Source organism: Neoarius graeffei, chromosome 17, assembly GCF_027579695.1.
Source record: "Neoarius graeffei isolate fNeoGra1 chromosome 17, fNeoGra1.pri, whole genome shotgun sequence".
NCBI lineage: Eukaryota > Metazoa > Chordata > Actinopteri > Siluriformes > Ariidae > Neoarius > Neoarius graeffei.
Window position 1 is genome coordinate 26179901 of NC_083585.1, and position 14678 is coordinate 26194578.

At 42.2% G+C, this 14678-nt stretch overlaps 1 protein-coding gene across 4 annotated transcripts in view; it reads left to right on the forward strand.

The window, feature by feature from the left end:
- Nucleotides 1–14678, forward strand: part of tpst1 (tyrosylprotein sulfotransferase 1) — a 162339-nt gene that overhangs the window by 143473 nt on the left and 4188 nt on the right. For 3 of the 4 annotated variants that reach the window (XM_060943901.1, XM_060943902.1, XM_060943903.1), the window contains exons 4-5: nucleotides 5801–5851; nucleotides 8517–8590. In XM_060943901.1, the coding sequence (XP_060799884.1) occupies nucleotides 5801–5851; nucleotides 8517–8552 (87 nt within the window). In that variant the 3' untranslated portion in view covers nucleotides 8553–8590. The remainder of the gene's footprint in view (nucleotides 1–5800; nucleotides 5852–8516; nucleotides 8591–14678) is intronic. The other variant, XM_060943904.1, reaches the window with a different exon arrangement.

Sequence of the window (14678 nt, forward strand, 5' to 3'; positions counted from 1 at the left end):
ACCCGGAGGAAACCCATGCGGACACGGGGAGAACATGCAAACTCCACACAGAAAGGCCCTCGCCGGCCCCGGGGCTCGAACCCAGGACCTTCTTGCTGTGAGGCGACAGCGCTAACCACTACACCACCGTGCCGCCCGCACTTGAATTAAAGATTGGATTTTTCTCTTTTTTTGCATTGTTGTCCTATATTTTTTTTTAAATGAATTTATTAGAAGCCTAAGAACATAACGAGGGGTGCCAATAATTGTGGAGGTGCTGTATTAATAAATAGGTTACCGAATCAGTATTGATACAGGAGAGGACCAGAGAACGTGCACTCTGTCCAAAATCACTTTGCCATTTTGTAGTGCTGTCCGAATGTATAGTGAGAATCATTAAACCCTATATAGTGCACTCATAGTATCCCACAATGCACCATGAAAAGTAGTGTACAACCGATGGTCACTAACCAAGCAATATATCCAATCATGCATTGCGGTCGCGCTGAAAGAAAAAAAAAAGTGTGTTGGGGTGAACGGACGGAGGAATAAACACATTACAAACGGACATTCATGTATAATTAAAAATAGTAAGAGAATAGAAAAAAATAGGTACTCTATGGGTACGTGTAGCTACTGCTTGTAAATAAAATAGTTTTCTGATCCCATGTCCTTACAGTAAATATCACATATATACTGTACATGTTATCAGTTATCTCTTGCAAGCATCACCAAGCTGTGAGCAGCATCAGGGCTTTGTTCAAAATACACTGCTGTGAGCTCTATCTGTTTTCAAAATAGTAAGAAAGCACTTGTTCATGAATTGTCTTAGAAGCATTATTTAGTATTAATGAGCACATTTTTGTTTCACAAGTGTAAAGACTCCATCCATCCATCCATCCATCCATTATCTGTAGCCACTTATCCTGTTCTACAAGGTCACAGGCAAGCTGGAGCCTATCCCAACTGACTATGGGCGAGAGGCGGGGTACACCCTGGACAAGTCGCCAGGTCATCACAGGGCTGTGTAACGACTCTAAAATTAAATTTAAAAAATTAAAAAACGAAAGCAAATAGCAGAAGTTTGATATCGGCTTTTCAATATATCTGCCAAAAAGCTCAAAAAACCTTCCAAACCCTTTCATTTGACCTTTCAGAAGGACCAAACAAAAGCTGTGATAATCAAAAGGTAAATTTTCTTAAAATAAATACCACTTGCTTGATATCGAATCCGTAACCTTGACGAACCACGAGGTGAAATTTCGTTTATCTTTTTATCTGCCGATTATCTTCCGATACTACGACGTTATAACGAGGTTTCTCTTATTTCGTTTCTGGTTCTGATTGGTTCCGAAGTTTATCAAGAAGTAGAACAGGTAATCGAACTTGATCAGGATAAGTGCTGATTGGTTACGAAGTTTCGCTATTGTTACACTCATTCTTACAACACGATGACACGGGGCTTCACCACTCGTTCTTGCGTACCTTTGATAACGTGAGATCAACTGTTCGTATCACGAGATCACGATTCGTCATTCAGGTGATTGTAATGCTTATACACTATATTGCCAAAAGTATTTGCTCACCCATCCAAATTATCGGAATCGGGTGTTCCAATCACTTCCATGGCCACAGGTGTATAAAATCAAGCACCTAGGCATGCAGACTGTTTTTACAGTTTGGAGCTGGCCCCTTCCTCTTCCAACATGACTGTGCACCAGTGCACAAAGCAAGGTCCATAAAGACATGGATGACCGAGTCTGGTGTGGATGAACTTGACTGGCCTGCACAGAGTCCTGACCTCAACCTGATAGAACACCTTTGGGATGAATTAGAGCGGAGACTGAGAGCCAGGCCTTCTCGTCCAACATCAGTGTGTGACCTCACAAATGCGCTTCTGGAAGAATGGTCAAAAATTCCCATAAACACACTCCTAAACCTTGTGGACAGCCTTCCCGGAAGAGTTGAAGCTGTTCTAGCTGCAAAGGGTGGACCGATGTCATATTGAACCCTATGGATTAGGAATGGGACGTCACTTAAGCTCATATGTGAGTCAAGGCAGGTGATCGAATACTTTTGGCAATATAGTGTATGTGCATGCGCAGTGCACTGTTGTTTATACTCATTCTTACAGCACATTGGCATAGTGGCTACTGCCTCGCTTCACCTCTATGAGGCAGTAGCCATCTCATCTCATTATCTGTAGCTGCTTTATCCTGTTCTACAGGGTCGCAGGCAAGCTGGAGCCTATCCCAGCTGACTACGGGTGAAAGGCGGGGTACACCCTGGACAAGTCGCCAGGTCATCACAGGGCTGACACATAGACACAGACAACCATTCACACTCACATTCACACCTACGCTCAATTTAGAGTCACCAGTTAACCTAACCTGCATGTCTTTGGACTGTGGGGGAAACCGGAGCACCCGGAGGAAACCCACGCGGACACGGGGAGAACATGCAGACTCCGCACAGAAAGGCCCTCGCCGGCCACGGGACTTGAACCCGGACCTTCTTGCTGTGAAGTAACAGTGCTAACCACTACACCACCGTGCCGCCCCATACGCTCATTATAATATGGATTTATTATTTTGAAAACCCACCAGTCGACTGATCTGTCATGTTTTTAATTGTGCGACAGTAATGACGTAAATAATGGTGCAGCGGAGTAGTGTCCGAAAGTGTTGGTGGTTTTTTTGTTTTTTTTTTCTTTTTAATTTTACCAATGAGCTGACTACATAGTCCTCTATATAGAATTCCCTAGATAGTAAGTAGGGAGTAGTGAATGACTGAGTGATTTCGGACACAGCCCTAGTCTGTCTAAAAAATGCTATTTTTCACACTTTTTTTTTTTTTTGTTATTTATAAGTTCAAATTTTAGTGTTGCACCAGTGGAATAACATCATGTTCTTTTTTTTTTTTTTTTTACATGAAAAGGCTTAATGAGAATGTTGGGTCAAGGACATGATTGGCAGCACTCCCACCTCTTTTGGTCTTTTCCTTTCAAACTCGTGCTCTCGGGAAGAGAGGTCTGATCGATTTGAAAGAATTAGACATTAGACTCCGTGGGGCTCTGAAGGCTGACGGCCCTCAGCGGTGGCTGCATCAGGGGTGGAAACTAAAACAAGCGAAAGACCCTCTGTTTTCCGAACAGCTGCTTGGAGGTTTCACACAATGTATTTGACCTTTTCTGTTTTCCCTCTTGAACCTTTACTTCCTGTTCTGTCTGCCACCTGTTTCCTTTTGGTCTTTTTTTTTGTGGCTGTTCTTTCGTTTCATTTCGATTCATACTTGCACTACCGTTCAAAAGTTTGGGGTCACCCAGACAATTTTGTGTTTTCTATGAAAAGTCACACTTTTATTTCCCACCATAAGTTGTAAAATGAATAGAAAATATAGTCGAGACATTTTTCTGGCCATTTTGAGCATTTAATCGACCCCACAAATGTGATGCTCCAGAAACTCAATCTGTTCAAAGGAAGGTCAGTTTTATAGCTTCTCTAAAGAGCTCAACTGTTTTCAGCTGTGCTAACATGATTGTACAAGGGTTTTCTAATCCTCCATTAGCCTTCTGAGGCAATGAGCAAACACATTGTACCATTAGAACACTGGAGTGAGAGTTGCTGGAAATGGGCCTCTATACACCTATAGAGATCTTGCAGTCACGTGACCGGAAAGTACACAACCGCCATCTTGTCGGTCAAAAACACAGCTGAATACTGCTGCACTCATGTACAGAATGGATCAATTTCAACCGACGGACTACACGGCTCATTTTTCTAATGAACAGATAACTAGATATATGGCTAAAATAAACGATCTACAGATTTGTGACCCTTATGGCTTACCGGACGGAGTTTTCACGACCGGATTTTGAACTGCCAGCGGAATACCCGGACGTGTATGATTACCTCATTAACTTTCCCTCGCTGTTCAGTGGTGAAGCACTGCGTGCTTATAAATCTCTGGACAGTTTTCTTTACAGAAATTCAGGATTTGTCAGCGACTCAGATGTGGCATCTTGTAAACAAGAAAATAACAATCCTCATTGATTGGACAGGTAAGTCACTTAAGTATTGAGTATAGCACTGACCAGCCGATTATAGAATAGAATAAGGTAATTCCAAATCGTCCGTCTTGTTTACATGGCTCTGGCGTTGGAGAGGTAGAGGCTTGGCAGTGGAGGTTTGAGTAGCTGTTTTCTGAGCTTAGTCAACAGGCCGGCTCTGCCTGTAGCCTCGCTTTTGCTTCGGCTCCCGGCGCTGCCTCCTTCGCTTTGCTTCCAATAACAATCCACGGAGACCCCGCTGGTCTCGCTGTCTCGTCCGGAATGTTATTATTATTTCTTTTTCTCGTCCGGAATGTTGTGCATGCGATGGAAATCGCTACAAACCGTCATTTTCTGCTAGAAACCAATGTCCAGTAAGTCCATACGGTTGTAGTGGATATTGAAGTCCAGTACAGACGAACAACACGCAAAAATACACACAAAAAACATAAAAAACGTGCACAGGTAGGGAGAGCTTGTAGCCGCAGCCGTTGTAGTAGAATTGTATATAGTAGGGTTTTCCAGAAGAAAAGGTAGAAGTAAAAGCAGAAGTAGAACCAGAAGTAGAAGGCGGAATATGGCGTTTGACCGACACGATGGCGTCTGTCACAATCTGGATTGGCTGTGATGTCACATGCAAGTGCTCCATGGAGATATTGCACCAAAAACCAGACATTTGCAGCTAGAATAGTCATTTACCACATTAGCAATGTCTAGAGTGGATTTCTGATTAGTTTAAAGTGATCTTCATTGAAAAGAACAGTGCTTTTCTTTCAAAAATAAGGACATTTCAAAGTGACCCCAAACTTTTGAACGGTAGTGTACTTGCTTCACAATCCTTCAGATCCACTCTTTTTCACCCAACAAGTTGCAGTTCGGTTAACATGGGACGGCCTTGGGCTGAAGTGTCCTTGAGCGAGGCACCCAACCCCTAACTGGTATTCTCCCCTGGGTGCTGTAGCATAGCTGCCCACTGCTCTGGGTATGTGTGCGCGCTCATTGCTCACTTGTGTGTGTTCACTGCTTCAGATGGGTTAAATGCAGAGGACGAATTTCACTGTGCTTGAGTGTACATGTGACAAATAAATAAAGGCTTATTCTAAATTCCTCAACTGACCGTCACAGAGAGGCATGAACTGGACTTGTCCTAATTGGAGATCGTCCCTTTCCGTAGCCTCGGGTTTTCCTTAAACGCTCAGTAACGAGGCTGCGTCTGATCTCAACAGTGCACAGAATTCACAAGTCCCCCCGCACACACACACACACACACCACACCACACCCTCCCCCGTATCCCCCTCCACTCTCTCTCTCTCTCTCTCTGCCTTCCTTTCATCCTATGACTTGGCAGACACAGTGAGACATGAGCGTCGGGTTCAGCTGAGTCCAGCACCTTGGCTGAGAGAGAATGTCTCTCTTCTGAATAGTCTTAGTTAAACAGTGCCTATTTGACAAAATCCTGCATTTAGCCATTTGTTCCGAGATCATTTTGAAATGCGGCCATTTAATCGGTTTATTGTGCTTGACTTCAGTCTTTACTGCTATTATATGGCTCGACCACGAAGTAGAGCTTAGAACTGATAGACTACAGATGCTAGACAGAAAATCTGCAGTCTTAGCTCTGTCACAGTGAGAGAATAGAAAGATCCAGGTCAGATAACAGGTTCAGCGTCGCTCTTTTGTTTTCTCTAGATGCAAGAACAAACCTGTGTTGTCGTGACTGCAGCATGTCGGCCTATAAAACAGTTCTTTGGTTTTCTTTTTTTTTTTCCTAGGTATTTAAAGGTGAATTTCAGCTACCTGACTTTCTTAAAGAACAATCACAGGTATGGTGGCTTTTTTTTTTTAAACAGCTCTAGTCTATTCGTTCTTTACACCCTACAATCCACCCACCTTTTTGTTTTTTTTGTTTTTTTATTTATTTAAACCTTTTTTGCTAATCTTTCTTAAAGGGATCTTCCAGCGGATTTACTCTTAAACTTACGTTAAGTAAAAGTATTTGTAGATTTCAACAGTCAAACATTCGTTTTCAGAGACCAGATAGTGTTCTAGAAAAATAAATTTTTATTAAAATACCAGACGGGCCTCCTGTGGAAGTGATGTATGCGATGACGTGGCTTAGTGGAAGCTTGGAGCAATTCAGCTCTTTATATCCTTTGCTTACATCATGGTTTTGCTAGTTTTACAAGTATTTTTACCGAATTTCTAGGCTTTTAATAAGTAAAGTACGCCTCATTGCGCAACATATAAATGGCAAAATTATGCTAAAAACAAGGACGAGAAGACCTTTTCACCGTTTACCTGGCCAGAATCGTCCGACTATTCGCAAGAAATGGATTCATGCCATCGGAAGACCTTGAAAAAAATCCGCCTGCGGTGCCCCGCTTACGCTCCGAACATTTTGAATCATCCTGTTTTGAAGATTTAATAAATTAAAATCAAGATTAATGGGGGCTTCAAGAATAAAAAGAAAGAAAAGATGATGCCGTGCCAACAATATTTGCCCATCATTCAGCTCCAAAAGTCTGCCGATTCAGTGTTGAGCGGCAACAGAGACAACACACCACCGGGAGGTTAGTTTGTAGTTTGTTCTACCATGGTTCTTTGTAATATACAGGGACGGATCCAGCCCAAGAATCTGACAGATGCACATTTGCAGAAATATTTTCACTAATTTTACCACATCGCTGTGGATTTTCACAGGAGCGTAGAGCACGCCGAGCCCTTTCCGAAGAGAGCAGCCACGACCCGCTATTGACCGCGGGCCGCGGCTCGGCTATTGGTTGAGCGTAAACAAACGCCCCATGACCGATGCCAAGTGGTGCATCGGTCTGGATCCATCCCTGGTGTATTATCGGTGTCTTACCTGGTGAATTGTAATCGGCATTCCGATACGTTGTAGGCTCTTCTGCATATACTGGAAGAAAATCTCATCTCATCTCATTATCTCTAGCTGCTTTATCCTGTTCAACAGGGTCGCAGGCAAGCTGGAGCCTATCCCAGCTGACTACGGGCGAAAGGCGGGGTACACCCTGGACAAGTCGCCAGGTCATCACAGGGCTGACACACAGACACAGACAACCATTCACACTCACATTCACACCTACGGTCAATTTAGAGTCACCAGTTAACCTAACCTGCATGTCTTTGGACTGTGGGGGAAACCGGAGCACCCGGAGGAAACCCACGCGGACACGGGGAGAACATGCAAACTCCACACAGAAAGGCCTTCGCCAGCCCCAGGGCTCGAACCCGGACCTTCTTGCTGTGAGGCGACAGCGCTAACCACTACACCACCGTGCCGCCCCTGGAAGAAAATATGGGTAAGAAAACACCAACGTTAAAGAACAATCAGCTCAAGAGACGGAGCGTTCGATTGAGCTTCATGTCTACTATGCTCCAGATAAGAGAATTACTCAGAACGTTTTGCACGAAACTCACTCATTTGAAATTTCCGAAGTTTTATTTCATGCTACTTTCAGTTTCATTTTCATTTATGTGCCCGGAATGTGAATTGACCGGAAAGTGGGATATAGCTGTGCAAACACATGAACCAGTCAGTGTTGAAATCCAGACAGAGGCAAGATGATCCAGTGTCCTTTGTTGGCCGATGAAATCATCTCATTAGAGGATTCGTTCGTAGGAGCAAAATCACGACATAAGCAGATGATATAAACAGCCGAGTTGCTCCAAGCTACACCACGTCATCACATACGTCACTTCTGCAGGAGGCCCATCTGGCATCTTAATAAAAACGTATTTTTCTAGAATACTATTTGGTTTCCGAAAACGAATCTTTGACTGTTGAAATCTACAAATACTTAACATAAGTTTAAGAGTAAACCTGCTGGAGGATCCCGTTAAAATATAGTAGTTGTTGTAGCAGTACTGATTTTCATTTCCACCTCCTCTCTCGTGCAGACTTATCATGTAAAAATATTGGTCCTCATTTTCCTGATTAATAACTTGCCTTGTAACTTCCTACAGTCTGTGATCCTTTCTCGGCTTGTTTGGAAATGTGTCTTCTGACATTAGTGCTTAGATTCGTCGTTCCTGATTTCTGATAGTTCCATAGAGAGGGAGTGGAGGCCTGATGCTCTCCAGCTTTGTATTTGATGGATAAATACTGCCCCCTCTCGATGTGTAAAAGTGAAACAGCGTGAACATCCCAGAAAACATCCTGTGGAGTTGTGTATTTTCAGCAATGTTATTAGAATAAGATTAAATGTGACCCAGTGATGAGCCATGTTTGTCATTGAAACACGCTGTTGTTAACACACTGAAAGGGCGGACAGGCGGGATGCTTTTATTACGGTGTGTTAATGAAGTTAATCATTAAATCTTACTCACCTGCATGGTTCACCATTATTAACCCATCTCCAGAAAAACAGTAGATCACTTCAGTAGTTAATTTCACAAGTTGGGTTCCTCATGGTGTCAGATCTGTAGAACTTCATAAACAGTGAAATCTTTCTCACTTCTCTTTTACAGCTACAAAAGTCTTCAGAGAAGCCAAACTCCAGTTAGGAGAAGAGGGAATCGAAGGAGTCACCACATCTGTAGAAGTGAGTGGCGCATTTCATTATCAAAGCCAACTGATTCACGTGGAAAATTCCAACATGAAGAAGGTTACAACAGTTTTTGGGAGCTTTCTTCTGGAATGAAAGCTTCATTCGGGCTGGATCAGTACACTGCCTTAAAGGAGCCAGCTCACCCTTCTTTCTGTGCTAAGTAGCGAGTCACCATTTTCAATGCCATCAATGTTCCACTGTTACGTTTGGAAAAACAGTCCTCAACAAGTGTTGCCAGGCAAAACAAACCTCGCCAGGTAGCACTTTTTTTTTTTTTTTAAGTGTTATAACAACTGATTCAATCTCACAAGTGTGGTCTCTGTTCTTTCAAGGTCATGAATACTAATGAGAACATTTTGTTTCACAAGTGTAGTGTAAAGACTCTAAATATCTGCCAAAAAGCTAAAAAAAAACTTACGAAATTTTTATTTGACCTTTCAGAAGGACCAAACAAAAGTTGTGATAATCAAAAGGTAAATTTTCTTAAAATAAACACCACTTACTTGATATCGAATCCGTAGCCTCGGCGAACCGCAAGGTGAATTTCGTTTATCTTTTTATCTGCCGATTATCTTCTGATACTACGAAGTTATAACGAGGTTTCCCTTATTTTGTTTCTGGTTCAGATTGGTTCCGAAGTTTATGAAGAAGTTGAACGGGTAACCGAACTTGATCAGTGCTGATTGGTTACCGGAGGTGGACAGTAACGAAGTACATTTACTTGAGTACTGTACTTTAAGTACACTTTTTGAGTATCTGTACTTTACTTGAGTATTCATTTTTTGCCAACTTATGACTTCACTACATTTGAAAGGCAAATATCGCACTTTTCACTCCACTACATTTCTATCAAGGTCCTTGTTACTATGAAGCAACTTTGAAAGTGGAGGTTTTTTCTTTTCTTTTCTAAAATGTGACTGGTGTTTTCGCAGGTGACACCGAGACAGTCTATCAGTAATCTCTAGGGTCACGTCACATCCATAGACTGTGTAAAATCAAGTTCAGTGATTTCTCAGCAGCGTTATTTAACACGATCAGTTGATGGCAGAATGGAAGGAGGCGGTTCTTCTGGGGAATGCACGCACTCATGGCTTTACCTAGAACCCATGTTTCAGTTTTCTGAAAGGATTAAAGATTTGTTTCGTTTTAAATGATTGCTTTTTTTACCGAAAACGAACCACATCACGGCCTACAAAAACTCACCGTCCAACCTGCGGAAGGATATTGAGGTCTGTAAACATTTTATTCCAAGAGAAAGCTTGCAACGAAGTTGTCTGTGCTTTTAGAGCTAGCGATAACGTTGCAATAGCTATGCAGTCTGGTTAGTCAAATTACTTTCTATGGATTTGCCCGCCAAGTTGCCGTAGCCTTGTCCACGGCTAACGTTAACACATAGCTAGTTAACTTGGACACTGTTAGTTAGCATGTAAAAACGGAGTTATGCTAATATGAATAACGTTAACTTATCTGAAGTCCTTTCAGAAATGTTTTAGCATAATCTTGCCAAATAAACAGAATGTAGAAATATTTCTTTTCTAGTAGCGTTAGCTACCCAATATGATTTTGAGTTTGAAAAGAGTTTGCTAGCATGTCAGGTGGAGCTTCACTGACTAGCTAGCTTAACGTTAAACCACCATGATGGCACAGGCAAATTTATATGTGCATGAATACATACACTTGCGCCGCATGCACGCGCGCACACACGAGACCTGTGAGATGGACAGTATTGCACTAGTCAGTCACAACAAATTGTTGAATTTTTTTGTTTTGATGTCAGATGATGGTCTTGCATTTTTGTTTTTGTCTTGCTTAAAGCAGTGTTGCTGTTGGGCAGTTATTAAGCCCGAGGTGTGGACTTGGGTTTTAATCAGGTTGGATTGTCATTTTCTGAGCAAGCTGCATTTACAGCTATTCCACTGTCTTCCTGATTAACATGCACATACATGTGTGCACACACTGCCGAGAGCTGGGTCAGAACACTACCATGCTGCTTTGTGGGGGTGGGGAGGAGTGTTACAATTAAAAATGAAAATGACAATGGTTCTTTTTCAGTTCAGTTGTGTTTCATTTTGTAACATTCTACCAGGTGTTTATTGACCCCTTCGCATGTTTGTAAACAAACCGAGCGTTGCCAGGATGTGCGCGCAGCCTGGACCCAGAAACAATGGCGCTGCCCATAGACCGGCATTATGAGCTGTCAGATTATGCCAAACAATTGTCGTTATAAGATCGGGAATGCTACATAAATAAGTTAACTCTAACAAGTGGACATCGCCTACCGGATCCGCATTTAATTAAAGAGTGGACGGACGATGTTAGTAAGTTCCCTGGTATACAATGGCCAGATATATACTCGTACCTTATTGACCAGACTTCAGTGTACACCCACGAAAAACTTCGTGCCTACAAGTCTTTAGACGCATATGATTGTTATGTGCGGGCATGTACAACTTGATTAACAATGGGACATTCATATTCATTTTGTTTTAATCAAATTATGCCAGTGATGTGATGGCAATGTGGCTTTAGCTACAACAGCAAATACCAACACTAAACAGCAATGTGCAGGAGGTGATGGCATGAAAGGAATGATAGTGTAAAGAGTGCAGCTAAGAGAAATCAGAGCTGCGTAAAAAGCGAGAGGCAGAGAGCAGAAATGAAACTGAACGGGGCGGGAGCTAGGTTAGAGCAGTCAACGTAAGTTGGCATTTAGAGTGAGGGCACACAATTTTACCTTTCCATCCTCGCTTTAAAATTGTGATTTTCGGCATACACAAATAATGATGGCACAAAATCTGGACTGCTTGAGTCAAGCGAGACCTCTCCTACAAACAAAACTGCATGCAAAGCTAAGTTAACATGCTAACAATATTCATTACACTGTGTAACTATGACCCAGCTAATCAGACAAACGTTACCAAAGTATTTTGCTACATCAGTAAACGAAGACTAGAAAGAATAAAAAAGAAAGATTTAATAAATAGCCTGATCTTACCTGTGATGAAGTGGGCGCTGCAAACCCGCGCATTTTTGATGGTGCTTTCATCCCAGTCTACACGTTTGGTGGCTTGTAGTCATAGACGTCGGTGATTTTTTTGGAATGGGTGAGATCCTGCTGGAATTCTGTACATTTTAACCCCATCACTGCTACGATTCTGACACCCGACAACACAACAACTAGGCATTTCTGAGTCTTTTTTGGGTCCAGGCTGCTCGCGCAATTTCCGCTTACGTATGAATGACGTTTACTGCGAAGGGGTCTATTCTACAGGTTCTACAAGCTCCTCAGTAAATCCAGTAGGTTGCTTCAGAGGCATTCGGTTTTGTAAGCATTGTGGCAATAATACAATAATGCATTGACAGAAAATGTACTTTTAATACTAAAGTATTTTTAAAAGCAAGTACTTCAGTACTTTAACTTAAGTAAAAATTTGACCAGTGGGATCTGTACTTTGACTTAAGTAATGAAGTTGGGTACTTTGTCCAACTCTGTTGGTTACAAACGCTGTGTCCTAAATCACTCACTCGTTCACTACACCCTACTCACTATATAGGGAATTACTATATAGAGGACTACATAGTGAGCTCATTGATTAAATGATAAAACTACTACTTCTTTGCCACGGCACTACTTTTCGTGATGCATTGTGAGATACTTTGAGTGCACTATATAGGGTGTAATAATGTTCACTATACATTCGGACAGCACTACAAAATGGCGACCTGACTATATAGTCCACTATGGAGTGAGTAGGGAGTGATTTGGGACACTATTTGCACCAAAAACAATTTTGACCTTTTTGGTGACCTTGACCGGATGACCCTCAAAATGTTGACGGTTCTATTTGAGACCAATGCCCATCTATCCTGAAAGTTTCATGAAGATTGGTCCAGATGTTTTCCCATAATGTAGCTAACAAGAAAACAAATAACGAAACCCAACCGAAAACAATACCTCGCCCCCTGGTGGACTCCGTCCCGGGCGAGGTAACAGTGCAGCAACATCCTAGGCCATAGATCAAACTGTAACGCGAGATAGATTGAAGATATTTTGTCAAAGTATTATATTAGATTCTTTTGACCGATCCGTTCCATCTGGATTGTTAGATGAGCACATCTACGACAGATAATGAAACGGTTACATATTCGGTTGCTGAACGTCACGACAAAGGTGACTAAAGGTAGATAAACTTCAGTCTTACCCGTTGCTTAGACTGATAATCTTTCTAAGCTAGAGGTACCGTAGAAGTTTGCCTGCCTTCGTTGGCCAAGAGAATCCAAGAGCGACCAGTGCTGAAATACTAGTGTAAACAAACAGCCGACAAATACCATCCAATATCTGGAATGATCAGGGTCGTTAAGAAGTTGAAGAAGCTTGGACAAATACATAGACAAGGAATTATTTAAAGTATGGTATGTTTATTGTTTCCAAAGTTTGACAGCATCTGCAGTAAAATGGTTAGCCTATGCTTCTCTGACCAAGCTTTTGCTTCTTGAGTCTATAAATGACTTGCAACCACGTGATCAAAATGTGCTACGTCATGAGCATCCGCCGTGATGGTGGATATTCAGAGCAACTAGGATAGCAGCCGCTGAAAATGTGTCTGTAAACAATGCTGAACTTTCTCAGTATTACCATGATTTGAACGGTCAAGCGAAGATTCGATACAAAAAGAAGATATATATGTGGTTTTGACCTAGTCTGGTTAACACCAGACCATATCACAAGTGAAATATGGTCTGGAATCCGCCTATTGAATTTCTCGTAGGGGAGGTGTGGTTTACGATTGTCAATGGCCGTTTATTGGACGTTGCGAATGTCTATCATTTGGTGTATACGTAGCCCATGGCCAATCATGGCAGTTGTACCCAGTGACGTAGTTAGAGCGACGAAGAGGCGAAGAAGAGAAGGAAAGAGAAGGCAAAACAAAAACAGGAAAACAATGGCACCAAATGATTACTGCCGTTTGTGCAAGACAAATGAGAGAAGCTGGACCCGCCGCCATGTTAAATGTGATCTGCAAACAGTCCCAAATAAACTACAAGCTTCCATTTGTCGAGTAGTACGCGTCACCGTCTTTCCACCCCTCCCCACTCTCTGATTGGCTCCCTAACTCAGGCGAGCCTTTAGACCATAGTTTCCATGCTGTCTTTTCAGATCGGAACGATTGTGCAAAGCAGCATGGGATTTGCCAGGCTAGTTTTGACCCATATTATTTAAAAAAGTCAGACTTTTCTGAAGATAAGACGCTTCTACCAACCATCGAGTACCCAGATATCACGTTCTATCTGGTTTGGCTGGCGAAGAATCGAGTCTGACCTTGAACGAAACATAGCCCATTTTCTGAGTGGGTGCCCAGTCTGGATTGTTTCTATCATATAATTTTGCTGGCGCTCCTAGAAGCGAAATGGTAATACACGTGTTAAAATTATAACAACGGCCGAGTGAACCACGACAAGAGAGCGCTCATTTTATAGCAAGATTCTAGCAACACGAAATAAAATTCTTCCATGATATTATCGAGAAAGCTTTGGAATCTCACCTGAGATAAAATGATTACTGCAAACACGAGCTGTTTTGGTTTTAGAAAAAACTCCGTTAGATCAGCCCTGCCGATGATGTTCAGCCGTGCTCGTCTCCTCTCCTCTCTGTACTAAGCCTCAGGGTTTCCTCGCCCTCTTTCCGAATCACGGACGGAATTCTAAAAAATCAGAACATGCCAGGGTCACAAGTACTGTTGTGACCACAACCATATACAGCACAAAGATATGGCAGAGCTAAAAGAACGCTTAAAGCAGTGTAAAAACAGAGTTGCGCATGCGTGACTGTGTTTTGTATGGAATGTTGCTTGACCCCACATTTGTATATCCACCAACATGGCTGACATCCGGGTTTCTATTTTGCTTTGACGTCACTTGCAAGTCAAGGATACAAGAGACATTACGGTACAGTGGGCTGGTAGAGTTCTATTAGATTAGATCTAGCTGCTGATGGTTAATATGGTTATGGTATTTGGCAGACACGTTTGTCCAATATATAAACATTATATTATTAGTAAACCAATACAATAATCCAATCGCT